General features: G+C 42.5%; 1 protein-coding gene across 2 annotated transcripts in view; it reads left to right on the forward strand.

The window, feature by feature from the left end:
• Positions 1-591: 591 nt before the first annotated feature.
• Positions 592-15507, forward strand: part of SLC24A3 (solute carrier family 24 member 3) — a 201524-nt gene continuing 186608 nt past the window's right edge. For both annotated transcript variants that reach the window (XM_042465485.1, XM_042465486.1), the window contains exon 1: positions 592-830. In XM_042465485.1, coding sequence (XP_042321419.1) covers positions 698-830 — 133 coding nt within the window. In that variant the 5' untranslated portion in view covers positions 592-697. The remainder of the gene's footprint in view (positions 831-15507) is intronic.

A 15507-nucleotide genomic window follows, 5' to 3' on the forward strand; every position in this document is an offset into this window, starting at 1 on the left:
CAAAGGTGCTACAACACCTCTCTCTCGCCATACATTTGGACACTGCATGACATAAATGCCTCTGAGGAAACAGAGTGAAGCTCATGTAGCCAACTTTCTTTCAGTGAGTCTCAAAGGGGCCACAAGTCCTCTCTGCACATACATTTGGACATTGCATGACATAAATGCATCTGAGGAAGTGGACTTGAGTCTAGGAAAGCTCATGTGGGCAACTGCTTCCTTTCAGTCAGTCTCAAAGGGGCTCCAAACTAACACTATATCTCCAGACTAACACTATATCTTTGAACCCCCCCCCCCAGCTCAGGGGGGAAGGGGGCTTTGGCAGAAGAAGACAGCAGCCAACCACCTACTTCCATCCCTCCCTCCCAGTCTCCCCTCTCTGAGGAAGCCCTCCCTCCCAGTGGCCCAAGTCAGTCTCTCTCAGGGGCTGGAGGGGGGGTGGTCTCCTCAGCAGCCAGAGCCCCATAAGCCCTCCCTCTCAGGGGGCGGAGCCTATCCCAGCGTAAGCAGCAGCCCCCTCCCCTTCACTCTCTCTCTTACCAGCCCTTAGTCCTCCTCCTCCTCCTCCTCCTCAGTGGCTGCTGAGAGCCCAGCCCATGGCGCAGCGCTTCCTCGCCTCCGCTGCCTTCCCGGCTCCTCCAGGAGCAGAGTGAGGGGCTCCCAGGGCTCTCCATCCTCCTCCTGCCCAGGGAAGAAGATGCTGCTGCTGCAGCCCAGGGGCCAGCCTCGTCGTGGGAGGAAAAGGCTGCTCTTCTGGGGCCACTTGGGAGTCCTGGCATCCATGCTGCTGCTGCTTGGAGGAGCCTTGGAGGGGCAGAGGGAGCCAGCTGGTGAGTGGGGCTGGGGAAAAAGAAGAAGAAGAAGGGGCTCCTCAAAGGCTGGCTAGGGCAAGCAGGAGGGGCAGGGACCCCCTTCTCCTCTCCCTGCCCCTCCTGCTTGCCCAGGCCAGCCCCTGGCATTTGGGAGAGACCACCACCTTCTTGTGTCTCTGAGGCTCCCTCTACAGAGCTTTCTTTGCTCTTACAGCTCTGACCTCTCCCCCCCTTTTTGCTCCCCACTTACCCTCAATACACACACACAGCCCTTAACCTTGGACCAAATCTGGAAGAGAGGACCCCCCTCAAACACACACACACACAAACACACACACACACACACACACACCCCTTAACCTTGGACCAAATCTGGAAGAGAGGACCCCCTCAAACACACACACAAACACACAAACACACACACACAAACACACACACACACCCTAACCTTGGACCAAATCTGGAAGAGAGGACCCCCCTCAAACACACACACAAACACACACACACCCCTTAACCTTGGACCAAATCTGGAAGAGAGGACCCCCCTCAAACACACACACACACAAACACACACACACACACACACACACCCCTTAACCTTGGACCAAATCTGGAAGAGAAGACCCCCCCTCAAACACACACACACACAAACACACACACACACACTGTGGGATAAGGTATTGCTATTATATTTGCTATGATGTATTTGGTAGGGGGTGGGTGGGTGTATTACTTATTTGCGATCCCTTTACTTTGTAATCCGCCTTGATTCTGCAAAGAAAAGGCGGGATAGAAATAAATCTTATTATTATTATTATTACTATTATTATTATACTACTCTGCCCTGTAGACCACAATTTGAACCTGAGTCAGTGACCCTGCGATGCAGCAGCAAAAAAGGCCAATGCGATTTTAGGCTGCAGCAATAGAAGGAGGGGGTTGATTATTATTATTATTATTATTAGCCTGCCTTCCTCCCAGTACGGTGATTCAAGGTGGCTAGATTAAGAGAAGTAATAGTGGCACTCTATTCTGCTTTGGTCATGCCTCTCCTGGAATAGTGTGTCCAGTTTTGGGCACTACAATTCAAAAAGGATGTTGAGAAACTGGAGTGGGTCCAAAGGAGGGTGACCAAAATGGAGAAGGGTCTGGAAACTATGCCCTGTTTATGTTCAGCCTGGGGAAGGGAAAGTTAAGAGGTGACATGATAGCTCTTTTTAAAGTATTTGAAGGGATGTCATATTGAGGAAGGAGCAAGCTTGTTTTCTGCTACTCCAGAGAATAGGACCCGGAACACTGGATGGAAGCTGCAGGAAAAAAGATTCCACCTCAACATTAAGAGGAACTTCTTGACAGAGAAGTGGAATAAGCTGCCTCGGAGAGTGGTGGAGTCTCCTTCTTTGGAGGTGTTTAAACAGAGGCTGGATGGAGGGTGCTTTGATTGAGAGTCCCTGCGTGGCAGAAGGGGGTTGGACTGGATGGCCCTTGGGGTCTCTTCCAACTCTATGATTCTAGGTGAAAGGAACTCGCCTCGCCGAGGAAAAAAACCCAGGAGAGAGCCACCTTATTTGTGGTGTGCTTTCATGCCATTTCCGACTTAAGGTGAACCTTTCATAGTTGGTTGTTTTTTTGGGTTTTTTTTTTTTTTGCAAGGTTGGTTCAGTTTGTTTTGCTTTCTTCATCCCCTGAGGTTGAGAGAGTGTGACTGGGCCGCTCCCAAGTGGGCTTCCATGGCTGATCTGGAAAGCATTGGTCTCCAGTGTCACAGTTCGCAACACTCAAACCATAGGGTCTCCATAAAGTCTCCATAAAGGACTTGAGAGCACCCAACAGCAACAACAAATGGATGTACCTTTGTGGAGACCTTCACCAGCCCTGGCCTTTGTGACTGGGCATCCTCCTTTTTTCCAGGACACAGTCTTCCATTTCAGCCTTCTGCCCAGGAGGAATTCCACATTAGGAGCATGATTAAGAAGGATGGATTTAGATTTATATGAGTGTTTTTAGCTCTTTTTTTTGGGGAGGGGGGTGTTCTACATTTCTTCTGGAAAGTCTTACATTTTTTTCCACAATGTCTTGTCCTCTGTGTAGAGGACTTCTGGTCCTGGCATCCTCCTCTTCAAGATGGCTGAGTGGTGTGTGGGTTTTAAAGGAGGAGAGGGATTGGAGGGACAAATCCCCCCCTTCAGGTAGCAGGGCAAGCCATCCATCCTTGGATTTTGAAAGGTTTCTCTTTTTCCAGGTAACCAGATATCCTCCTTTTCCAGGACATGTCCTATATTTCAACCACGTCCAGGACTAATTTCAGAATGTCCAGGAGGAATGTCAAAATGTTCTCCCTTTGGCGCATGATGAAGAAGTATGCACTGACAATCATATGAGTGTTTTGAGCTTTTCTTGGGCCAGGTCCTCCATTTTCCTGGTCTGCCCTGCTTTTTGTGGTGTCTTGCCCTCCTCTGTGGTTAGGACACTTGGTCATCCTGCCTTTTGCAGCCCCTTCTTCTCAGCCTCACCTGCCCTTGTTGTCTCCCTTCAGCTGGCAGGCTCTATCTGTAGTGTGGCTTCATCCCTCTTTGCTGGTAGGAAATGTGGTTTGTGGGGCTGGCAACCCTCTACTGGGAATCAGCCATCTGTAGTGCCATTGGACTGGCATGCCAAGGGGAGCTCTGAGGCACCATCATTGATGGGGAGGTGGGTGAGTTTGACCCATTGGGGGCAAATTCCTCCCCTTCCTCAGGAGTTCAGCTGGTATTAACTTGATGTCACATCTTTGGGAGTTTCTGTCTCATGTACTGAAATACCTTGAGTCAAATCCTGTCAGGTCTATTGGTGACTTTACATATCAGTTGATGCATCCCCACCCCACACCCTTTTTTTTGCATGTTCTTGAATTTCCTTGCATTGAAACAATCGTGTACCACAAGAGTGGGATTTGGCTGGGTTCCCAGTGATTTTAGTGGCCTTAAGTGCACCAAACACTGTGGCCAACCTGCATACATCATAATTTAAACAGGAACCCAGGCATTCGGCTTGTCATTCGATAAATCGTATTTGTAGGCTACATCTCAGTCTGCAATCCTGTACCGGAGAATGACTATACTGTACTGACGGGCTGGGGAATGACCCCATTTGAACTCAGTAGGACTTTTTAGGACACATTTTTAGAATGAAACTGTTGCTTAATAAAATCAACTATTTGATTAAAGATCTGCCCCCCCCCCACCCGAAGAGCTAAGGAAATCCTTATTTTTATTGGTAAAGGGGAAGAATGGGAACAGTGGGCTGGAAGCTTAGAGCTCACTCATGAGACAACATGTTGCTGGTGCTCACCAGATCTCCTGGAGGAATCAGCTTGCAAAAATGAAAAGAAAATTAGCTCCACCAAGGAAGGCAAGCAACATTACCTTCACTTCCAAGCGGACTGTAAGGCAACAATTCTCCCATTTTTCATGGGAATAGCTCTGTTGAACTTATTTCTTATTAACCTGATCTAAAAAAGATGCTCTGTTTCTTCAGAACATTATGCAGTTGCAGATGAATGAAAATTTCATCAACTGACCAATGGCTGAAAGTCCTAGGCTTGATGAACTCCACTTTCATTCATCAGGTGTCACCCTTAATTGTAAGCTTTGAGGAGTTTGCCCCTTGTGTAATAACTATAGTTAGCATGTCGACAGCTACACTGCACATATGTTTTATAGTCATCTTTATTGCAGCCCTGTAAGGTAGGTTATTCATATTCTTGTTCGTGTATAAGTCCAGGATTGTGTCTAAGGCTTGCCTAATAGCTTGGTGGCAAAGGGTGGAACCAAAATGACATACATTTCTCAGTCTCTTAGCTGCTATACTATGACAGCTCTTGTTATAACAATTCTTTCCCCACTGTCAAGTTGCCTTGTCAAGTCTGAGCTTCCCTAGAACCCAAGGCTTCCCGTCCATCGGTTGCATCAACCAGCCAATTTCAGTAGTGGTCTTATCAGCCCAAGCCTTCATTGGAGGATGTGGGATACAACCATGCTCAACAGCATTGTGGCAGCAGATGTGCATTTTCACGAGTTGCAAATCTCTGTTTTGCTATGGTTGCATAACTCTGGTGGAAAGGCTATTCATTAGATTTCTTTTGTAATCCCCTCTATGCTGTTGGATTTTGTGAAAGGAAAGGCTGTTTACAATGCATCACCTATCTTTAGACAAAGGGAAGCCCTTCTGAATTCAAAGGGGGGACCCATTGTCTGTCCCCTGTTCATATAGAGAGTGTCACCGAGTCACTGAGCCTACAGTTTTAGAAAAATGAACTGTCTGACACAGTTTAGTATTTTTGTATTGTGGCAGAATACAATGGAATTCTGAGCTAGATGATAGTTTTAAAAAAGAAACAGGGATAAACGTAGCATATCCAATTTAGTGGTTGGCAGACTGATACTTAATTCCAGTTATCTATGGAGTCTTTTTCATATAATTGCCATAAAAACACCCAGAAATGAAAATGCAATGATATGGGATTAATATTTGCATTTAAAGTTTGGAAAAACAAACATAAAGACAAAACTGTGTGAATCATTCCTGTGGTAGTATAATATGATACTTCCTTGTTTATTGTTGAGTGCTGTAAAGTTGTTTCCAACATATGGTGACCCTAAAGGAAAACCTAGTATGGTGTTTTCTTGGAAAGTATCTTCAAAGGGGGTTTGCAGTTGCCATCTTCTGAGACTGTAAGAGTGTGACTTGCCCAAGGTCACCCAGTGGGTTTCCATGGCTGAGCAGGGATTCAAACCCTGTTCTCCAGAGTCATAGCCCAACACTCAAACCACTACACCACACTGGTTCTATGTGCACTCAGTATGCACTCGGTATGGATTTATATAAGGAACATCAGACTTGCCTCCCCTATGCATTCATGAGCCAGCCTCTCTACATGCTGCCAATAATGTACACCTCTGCATGCACAGAGCCTTCTGTCATACAGGCCAAATGTAGAGATGGTGGATGACATAGAAGATAGGTGCAAAAGGATTAGCCTACACAAGCCTTCTCACGTTTTCCTAAAGTATAGGGGAGATTCACTCCTCTCACCTTAAAACATGTGCCTGGCTACTACTAGATGTATGCTACTGCACATTCTCCAAGTCTAAGCTTGGAGAAGCAATAGTCTCCCCCAGCACAACATTTGGTCACATGTGCAATATGGCTTGCTCTGTGCTGGAATGTGGGCCTCTAGGATGAGGTAAACTTCACACCTTAAGTGCCAAGATGTCTCCCAACAGCCAGAGTATTTTGTGGCCAACTGAAATGTGTTCCTTTGTCAGTCCTGTTCACATATAAGGAGATGTAGTGCTAACTTTACCATTGAGAATAATGTGCAGGATCCTTTTGTCACCTGAACCTTCCCTTCTGTTCTTTCTTTGCCATTCCCAGCTAAAAGAGGTCCAGTGGACCGAGATAGGCATTTGGCCTATAGTCAGTACTTCAAATCCCATTTTCTCACTGTTCTCAAAGGAGTGGACCTGGCAAATCATAGTGGTAGCACAGGGCTATTCCCTTGCCTTTTCCCTACCAATGCAGAGGCCTTCTGTGTTGTTATAAAACATAACAAGAAGTTTCCTACTGGGAGGGAATGTAGATACTGGAACCACTTGCTGAAAATAGCAGGGGTGCTTTCTGCAAGCCCACTAAGAAGATGTTGCACCCATACCATCTAGCTTCATACCAGATTTTTCTTAATAGGCCTTTGTAGTTCCACCCTGACTGGCATATCAGCGGAAGCCTTGAATCTGGAAGCACTTAATAGAGGGTCTCCTCTGGAGGAACAGAGTTTGATGAAGGAAAGCTTTGATGTCTGAGCAACTGCGCCATCTTCTAATAGGAGCTTTTCTACATGTTCTAGAGTACCGAAGGCATGAGATTTAGAGATTTCAGTACAATGCACTGCCTTTTCTTTTGGTTTAATGAACAAATCATTTAATGAATCATGATAAATTTCTAGATTGGGACTGGCCCTCGTATGAACTAAAGTCTGCTACCAGGGAGTTTATGTATGTGTCCTTCATACTGAAGTTATGTAAGATAATGGAGTGGTTCCCAGGATACATATTCAGCTTCATGAGATATTGATCACTTAAGATGAAGTGAGGCATTTTTTAAAATTACGCACCTGAAACTTTGAAATCTGGAGAGATTACCCCAACCTATGGCAGAAGTCTACAAGGAAACAGCTGCTCCCCCCTGAAAGAAGACCAAGATCTGATGCGTGGTAAAAGATCATGTGTTATAAATTGTCTTCAGCATCAGAATAACCTGCATGCATTTTGCAGGATTGTTGTAAAGTAAGGAGGGTAAATAAGAACACGGACATGAAAGGACTGTACAGAATGAGTGTGATAGCCATATACTTATTTTGAAGCAGAACCATGCATGCATTGTTTTTGAAATACTAAATATGACCATAAAGACCCAAGTAAGGTTATGAATTATAATACAGAGCAAGCACATTTGCAGAAAAAACTATGGTTTTGCTGATTTACTTCCAGATCAAATAAATTAAGCAGAAGAGCAAGAAAAGAGGAGATAAGCTTCACCTTCCAAAACGTTAACTGCTGTAGCTATTCATTTTAAGAGGAATAGCTTACATTGATTGAAAGTAACCTTCTGTTTAGCGTATCAGATACCAAGGTGTTGCAGAATATTTGCAAACATCCCAGCTTCTGAGAAGTTTTAAAACTGACAACACAGCGAGGCTATACCCCAAGGAGGTGGAAGATTTGTTTGTGTAAAGAAAGGCAGCAGAGAAAGCATTATGCACTACAGTCTCTCTGTATGTGTGTGTTTGTAAGAGAAAAAGAACACGTACATATATGAGGGTAGTATCATAGAATCATAGAGTTGGAAGAGACCACAAGGGCCATCCAGTCCAACCCCCTGCCATGCAGGAAATCACAATCAAAGCATACCTGACAAATGGTCATCCAACCACTGCTGATTAAAGACCTCCAAGGAAGGAGACTCCACCACTCTTGGAGGAAGTGTGTTCCACTGTTGAATAACCCTTACTGTCAGGAAGTTTGTCCTAATGTTGAGGTATGTGAGTGACATTTCAGTTATGCATACTTATAAGAACTGCATGAATGTGGTGTAGTATTTGTGTGGGGAGGAAAGGGGTGTTTGTGAGAGAGTAATGTGGAATGCATAAGACAAAATCTAATTTGCAAAATTTTCAGTGGCTGCTCCCACCCTGTGGAACTCCCTTCCATGGGAGACTTGGCTGGCCCCCTCACGGCTGGTCTTTCGCAGGCAGGCAAAGACATTTTTGTTTAAACAGGCCTTTTGAGATCTGGCAGGCTTGGTTTTATTGAGAGATGAGAGGGTTGGTCTTGGATTGTTAATTTTAACTTTGTATGTTTTCAATTTTGTATTTGTAATTTTTATATTTTATGATTTTAAATATACAGTTTTAATTGTGTTTAAGTATGTTAGCCACCTTGGGTCCCACTTTGGGAGAAAGGCAGGATAAAAATAAATAAATAAATAAATAAATAAATTCTAGAACTATATTTTTGTTATCTATTTCTTCACCAAAATGTGTTCAGGAACATGTTGACTTAGGACCATTTAAATTTCATTGTGTTTGTTTGGAGTAATTTATTTCTTGGGTCAGCATAAGTGGGACCCCAAATTCTTATCTTTGCCTGGCTTTTTTTTTAATGTGTTTTGCCCTGTTATGCTTTCCACTCCTCTGGCAGAGATTCCTAGTGCCCGCTTGCCTGAAGGGAAATATAAGGTCAAAAAAGTCAGGGACAAAAAAAACAAACAGTTACACATTTGCCTAGAGGACTTGTACCTGTATGAATGACTGCCCTTATGAAAGAGGCCGGAGTATTCTGTCTTTCTCGGTTACTTACTCATCACTCCTAAATTTCAGCTACCTCTGGGGATATCTGCTGAACAGAGTGCAGCAAGACTACAAAGTAGTTCCTAGATCAGGAAGAAAACAACTGATCTATAGCCAACTATGTAGGGCAATATTTTCTCTGATCTGCTTGGTGGGTTTTCCATGTTCTGGCTCCCTATGGTTTTCCTATTTTGATGTCAAAAGAAGTTTTGGAGATGAAACAGAGGCAGGAAAGAAGTTTTACCAGAGTCTGTGGGTTTTCTGTTTTTGATCTGCTGTGCTAGAGATTTCAGAAGTGCTCCTGGTGCACTACTGCAAAATCATGGTGTCAAAGGGCTGGCTTTTCCATCAGGAGCTTAAGTCATGACAGTTGGCCTTCCACATCTAAAAACAAGACAACTGAGAAGAGATTCATACGGTGCCTACTGCAATGGATCCCTCTTAGGGAAATGGAGTGGATGGATGAGTATTTTGGGTCTAGAGTTGAAAGGAATGACAGAATGCCTAGTTAGGTGGATCTTTCCCCTGCCAGCCATTCTTTTTTCTGTTAGGTAGATCCTGATGGACAGAATCTTTAATCAGGTCAATCTGTCTCACACTCCTCCTTGGTGACTGCTCCCAGGCTGTGGAATTCCCTTCCATGGGAGGCTATGTTAGTCTAGTCTAGCAGGCAAAGATCTTTTTATTCAAACAGGTGTTTAATGCTTAATTGGTTGAAGGGAGTATTTTAAGGGATGAGCGTGCTTTATTTTTAACTTTATTGTTACCTTTTTAGATGAGATTATACTTTTGAAATTTTAAAAAAGTAAAGGTAAAGGTTTCCCTTTGTTTAGTTGTGTCTGATTGTAGGGGTGGTGCTCATCTCTGTTACTAAGCTGGCTGAGCGAACATTGTCACATACAATTCCATGATCATGTAGGCAGCATGACTGCACAGAATGCTGTTATCTTCCTACCAAAGTGGTACCTATTTATCTACTTGCACTTTTACATGGTTTTGAACTGATAGGTTGACAGAACCTGGGACTAGTGATGGGAACTCACTCCGTCATGTGGCGCTTGGGTCTCAAACTGACAACCTGCCGACCATGCGATCATGAAATTTACTGATACCTTAATATGACAACTTGTTTAACTCAGCTCTAACTTTTTATTGCAAGGGTTTTAGCTTATCTTATTTTAGCCTTTTTGTACGCTGCCTTGGGCCCCATGTGGGGAGAAAGGCACTATAGAAATAGAAATTAACTAACTAAATTAGTCAATTCTGTCATTGGTACTTGTGTATGGGGGTAGGGTAGGGAATGTGAATTTGGAAGGGGAAAAGCTATAAAGGTTTGAGAAGTGTAGTGATAGCAACAACTTTTTAAGGAGAAGTGACTTCTGTAACTAGAACCTCTTTCAGACATACACAAAGGGAATTTCACACGCTTGAGGCACAGCAGGAACTGTCCCATCTCCAAACACCCACATGTTAGGTTGTGGGGATTCTGCTGCCATGGAGTGGAGAGCTGTGGACTTGTGTAGGTTTCTGCATGAGCTTGAACCCCAATTACATATGAACAATATATGATTAAATCTTCATGCACATAATGGGTGAGAGGGGCCAGTGTCTTTTTGATGAGTAGAAGTATCTTTTCTAGGGATAAGTGCCAGCTGTCTTCCAGACTTCTATTGTTTGTATCAAATTGTTTTGCCTTTCTTTTAACTTCTTTTATGTTTTTAATTTGCCTATTTCTAAGTGGTTACCTAAGGCAGAATTTCCTTGAGAAATGTCTGCAGAATGCTTATGCTGTAGGTATTTTACCTGAGAATAAACTTCCAGTGTAATTTTGGATTGCACGTGTGGGACATATTTAGTGACAACTCTGTGGTATAAACATGCTCTATGTCATTTTAAACATAGGGAACAGATGTGTGCTTTTATGTTGAATCATAACAAGGGAACCAGCTTTAATGGAAAAAGCAACAATTATCCCATTCTTTCCTATGATTTTTTTAAATACACTGGTGCCTCGGGTTACGAAATTAATTCGTTCCGCCATTCCTTTCGTAACCCGAAAATTTCGTAACCCGAAAAGGCTTACCGTTAGCACTGGAAAGCTTATAGCATTTGAATTTCGCGCCGAAATGAATTTCGTAACCCGAAAAATATTTCGTAACCCGAAACAGTTTTTGCCAATCCAACTTTTTCGTATCCCGGAAATTTCGTAACCCGATCATTTCGTATCCCGAGGCACCAGTGTACCTGAAACCTATCAGCATATTCCTTCTTAATCTTCTTTTTTCTTTTCTTTTCGGCTAAGCTTACCTGTTTCCATCAGGCACTTCCTTTTGTGTCCTTGCTAATTCTGAAGAGAGTGATGCTATTACTTCTGCAGTCTTACAACATTGCTCCTAGAATTGTGTCCTGGGATGGCCCTTTGAACTCGATCATCATATTTCTGGCTTGTGCTCAGTGTAGTTCCTGAAATCCTTCTAACAAGAGTTGCTGTCTCATCAGTTCTTCTTCCTGTGTAGTGTCTTGGTTTTCTTATTATCTAGACAGATCATTTGTATTGTAACCACCCTTCAAGGAATTCAGGAAAGTCTATATATAACTCATCACCACTTTGCCTTACTAGCCCCTCTTTTTGCCTTATTAGCACCTCTTAAAGAAAGTTTCCATTCGCTCCAGTGTGTGTTTCTGTAGATTTGGTAAATGTGCTATCCAGTCTTTTATCTAAGAGCTGATATAAAAATACAAGTTTCTTTTTCTGATTGTCAAAATCAACATTTCTAAAACCATATTTTAGAGGGTGCCATATTCAGTGGCTGCTGTCTCAGATTAAGAAACTCTATCAGAAACTCCATAGAGTTACTCCCAGACAAACTGGTCCAATGACCAAGTAAAAGGAAGCTTAAAATATCCATACATAGTGGACTTAGCGCAGAAACCCAACGTTTCTTTTTGTGATGTTTGGATATTCTATTCACAGAAACAGCATAGTGGGAAAACACCCATAAATAGGAAATGCTGTGTGAAATTAATATTTATGAGTAAATTAGAATCTTTTCAATTTGGAGTTAAGTGAGACAGTGGATTTCTTTTATATCACACAGGTAAAACTGGTGTAGCCTCCAAAGTGACCCAAAGCAGCTTTATTTTGGCCTGTCTGTATGGGCTTATAAGCCTATTATTGCTTCTAAGATTTCCTGGTCCTTGGGACACACAGTTTATATTATGAATCTGTGTGCATCTGTGTACAAATATATTTGTGTGTAGAATTCAAAGACATAGCTATGTTAGTTTGGCAAATCAGTATGCAAAGGGATCTTGCAGCGACTTTGAGACTAACTGAAAGAAAGAAGCTGGTAGCATGAGCTTCTGTAGACCTGAGTGTGTTTCCTCAGATGCATGGAGTGGAAGGTCCAGAGAAAAACCTATACATGCAGGCTGTGTGTGAGAAAGCAGTAGAAATGCAAAACCTGTGGATATGAATATCTCCATATTTATAAGCTTTATATTCTATGGACATTCTCACATAGAGCCTGCTTATATAGCTCTGTCCTTGGTCCCTCCACTCCATGCTTCTGAGAAGTAGACTCAAGTCTATGAAAGCTTATGCTATCAGCTGCTTCCTTTTTAGTTAGTCTCAAAGATGCTACAAGATTCTTTTGCATAATCTTTGTGTGTAGTGGTAGCACAACCAGTAGTTGTAATTAGTGATCAATGGGGTTAAACATGTTTCTAATAAATTGATTTTTTATCCATGACACTTTATGCCTGGGGTTTGTGTGTTTCTCCACAACACTGAAAGAGCAAATCAGGAGATTATGGGCTCCCACAGATGTGCCCCTGACCCATCTAGTAGCCACACCCCTGTCATCTGTGCATTTAGTCAGCACTGAAGACTAATGATCACTGCCTCTAGAGCTTCTCCATGTGTGGAGATGATATTACTTGGGTCAGAATCCTTTTTCTCATGGAAAAGGTCTACACATTGCTATATGTGTATAATGCTTGTCACATGCATGTAATCCCTGCACATGACATGTGCATGATGGCTTAACATACAGAAAGAGAGACACCTTACTGCAGCCTCTAAAATCTAGGCTTGCGGCGACCTCCCAGAGGGCATTTTCTGCTGTCGCCCCCAAACTCTGGAACGACCTGCCGAATGAGATCCGTCAGTTGACATCATTAGACAGCTTTAAAAAAGCTGTCAAGACGGATCTCTTCCGGCAGGCCTTTCCAGATTAACCATCCCGGCCTGGGCTCCCTGATCCCCTCTTTCCTCTCGTGGCCCCATCTTCAGTGATGGTTGAGGATCTCCAGAGGGACACCAGGGTTTTTAGTTTGTTTTAACTATATTTTATGTTTTGATATTGTGTTTTTAATCTGTCACATTTTTTAATACTTTTATAAGGAGGGGAGGGATTATAATGTTTTTAATTTTATATTTTACTCTGTTATAATCACTGTTGTCAACCGCCCGGATTGGTTCGCCACAGGGCGGTATACAAATAAATATTATTATTATTATTATTATTATTATTATTATTGGTACAGCAAGAATGGGGCTAGCCTGTATGGCCTCAGCCTGATTTTTCATGACGTTCCAATGCAGGAGGTGGTATTTGTTTGATTTTGTAAAGTTAAGACAAGTTTTAATAACTATTGTTTTCACTAAGGATACCACTCTTCTAAAGGCCTTTGAAAAGGGAAACTCTCCCTTCTTGTCACATTCTGCCCTGATTGAACCAACTATAACACTGTCTAAGTTAAACTGATTTAAACCAAGACCATTTAAACAAGCAGTTTAAATCACTAAAGTGACAGGGCTATTTTGTAGCATCGATTCAAACCGGGCATCCTATTTACACATTCCTTGGACACAAGATCACTCTCGGTTCAGAAGTGGCCCATTTGCTGAGCTTTTTCTAGAAAGAATCTCAGGCTGAAAATTTTCTGAAGCTTCAGAGGGCGAAAAAAAAAAAACTTAGGGAAGAGGATATTGTAGTGAGGCTGGCACTCTCCCTAATGTTTAATGGAAGAGAGGGATGTAAGCAAGGTAAGTGGAGGAAACACATCTAAAAGGAAGGCTGGCAGAGAAGTGTTTGGAATGCATTAGAGGTTGTAAAGGAGATATTTCCATTGTAAAAATTAATGTGAATTATAGTTTGCCTAGGCTTTGTTGCCATGATGGCTTTCCAAGGTTCTTATTAAGGGCACAGGAGAGGTCCTGTCAAATGATAGTTCCTAGGAAGCTTTGCACCAAGACTTTCCTCTTGGTAAGGATTTTGAAATTCCTGAGAAGAATTTGTGTCTGTCCCCCTAGTGTTGCTGTTTTTAGGATTAGTTTTAAGAGGTGGAAGCAGACAATACTGAACAGTCTGAGTTCTTGAAATCTGGTGACATCACTTTACTATTTGGTTGCTGTAACACTTAAAACATACTGGTTTACAATAAGTCCAAAACTTTAATAGAATCTGCAAGCTTTTCATTCAGCTAGTAACAGTCTCAGATGTGAAAGGAAGGTCTGAAGTTGCACAACACCTATAGTAGAAACATGGGATGTGAGACGCATCAACCGGGGAAGCTAGAAATCATAGAAGAAAAAGGGAAAATATAAACAATGCAACAAAGTAGATGGAGGGTAGGAGGGCCATTTTCTTTCAGATAATTATATAGTAAATGTGCATAACAATTTAAGAAGAAATGAAGTAGTAAAGTCGAAGACTTTCATGGCCAGCAGTCATAGTTTTTTGTGGGTTTTTCAGGCTGTGTGGCCATGTTCTAGAAGAGTTTATTCCTGACGTTTCGCCAGCATCTGTGGCTGGCATCTTCAGAGAATGCCAGCCACAAATGCTGGTGAAACATCAGGAATAAACTCTTCTAGAACATGGCCACCTAGCCCAAAAAACCCACAAAAAATGAAGTAGTGTTCGTAGTGAAGCATTATGTAGCAAAAAGCAGTCAGGGGATCTCCTATTCACAGGGCCACCATATATCAAAGCCGCTGCACCCCTTCTGAAAGAAATCCTTGGTCCTATACTATCCTTGGTTCTTCAAGGGGTGGCGGTGATGAAGAGCACATTTGCCAAACTACAATAAGTGAACCAGTGGCTATTCTTGAGCCAGTCTAGGCTGTGCAGGAGAGGACTTCCTCCTCAGGTATTCTCTATGGAGCTGTATGAATTGGTCTCCAATCTCTCCACAGTCAGTAATGGGTCAAGATGAGCTTATTTTTTTTCGTTTAAAAGTGTTATAAATTTCAGCATTTTTTATGGTTTTATTGTGCATCATGTCACCTTTATTTTATTTTTGTACACCATATTGGTGAGTTTCAGAAAGGCAATATAGAAGTACCATAAATAGGCAAAGAAACAAGATTCCCATCTGACAAAGTGGTCTGAAGTTCATCTTCTTCCTAATTAGTTTCAGAGATGTTACTGGGTTCCTTCATTTCTTTTTTATGATGAAATAGCAATAGCAACAGCACTTACATTTCTACATCACTTAAGAGTGAAGTCAGCACTCTAATCAGTTTGCAATCTGTAAGCCAATTGCCCCCAACAAACTAGGTTTTACCGATCTATGAAAGGATGAAAGGCTGACACGGCAATCTCCTGATGTTCAGCAAAGTTAGAAATTTTAACCCTTATGCACTGGGGAAAGCTACTTTAGCATGCTCAGAGACATTTTTAAAAAACTTTCCTCCCAGAACTCACAAGGAAGGAGATTTGCTATAGAGTGCAGTACTGTCACCTAACAATTTCCCTAGAGTTCAGCTACTTGCCCTGCAGAGTCCTTCTCCCAACTCAAAATGGC

The sequence above is a fragment of the Sceloporus undulatus genome, chromosome 4 (assembly GCF_019175285.1).
Source record: "Sceloporus undulatus isolate JIND9_A2432 ecotype Alabama chromosome 4, SceUnd_v1.1, whole genome shotgun sequence".
Lineage (NCBI taxonomy): Eukaryota > Metazoa > Chordata > Lepidosauria > Squamata > Phrynosomatidae > Sceloporus > Sceloporus undulatus.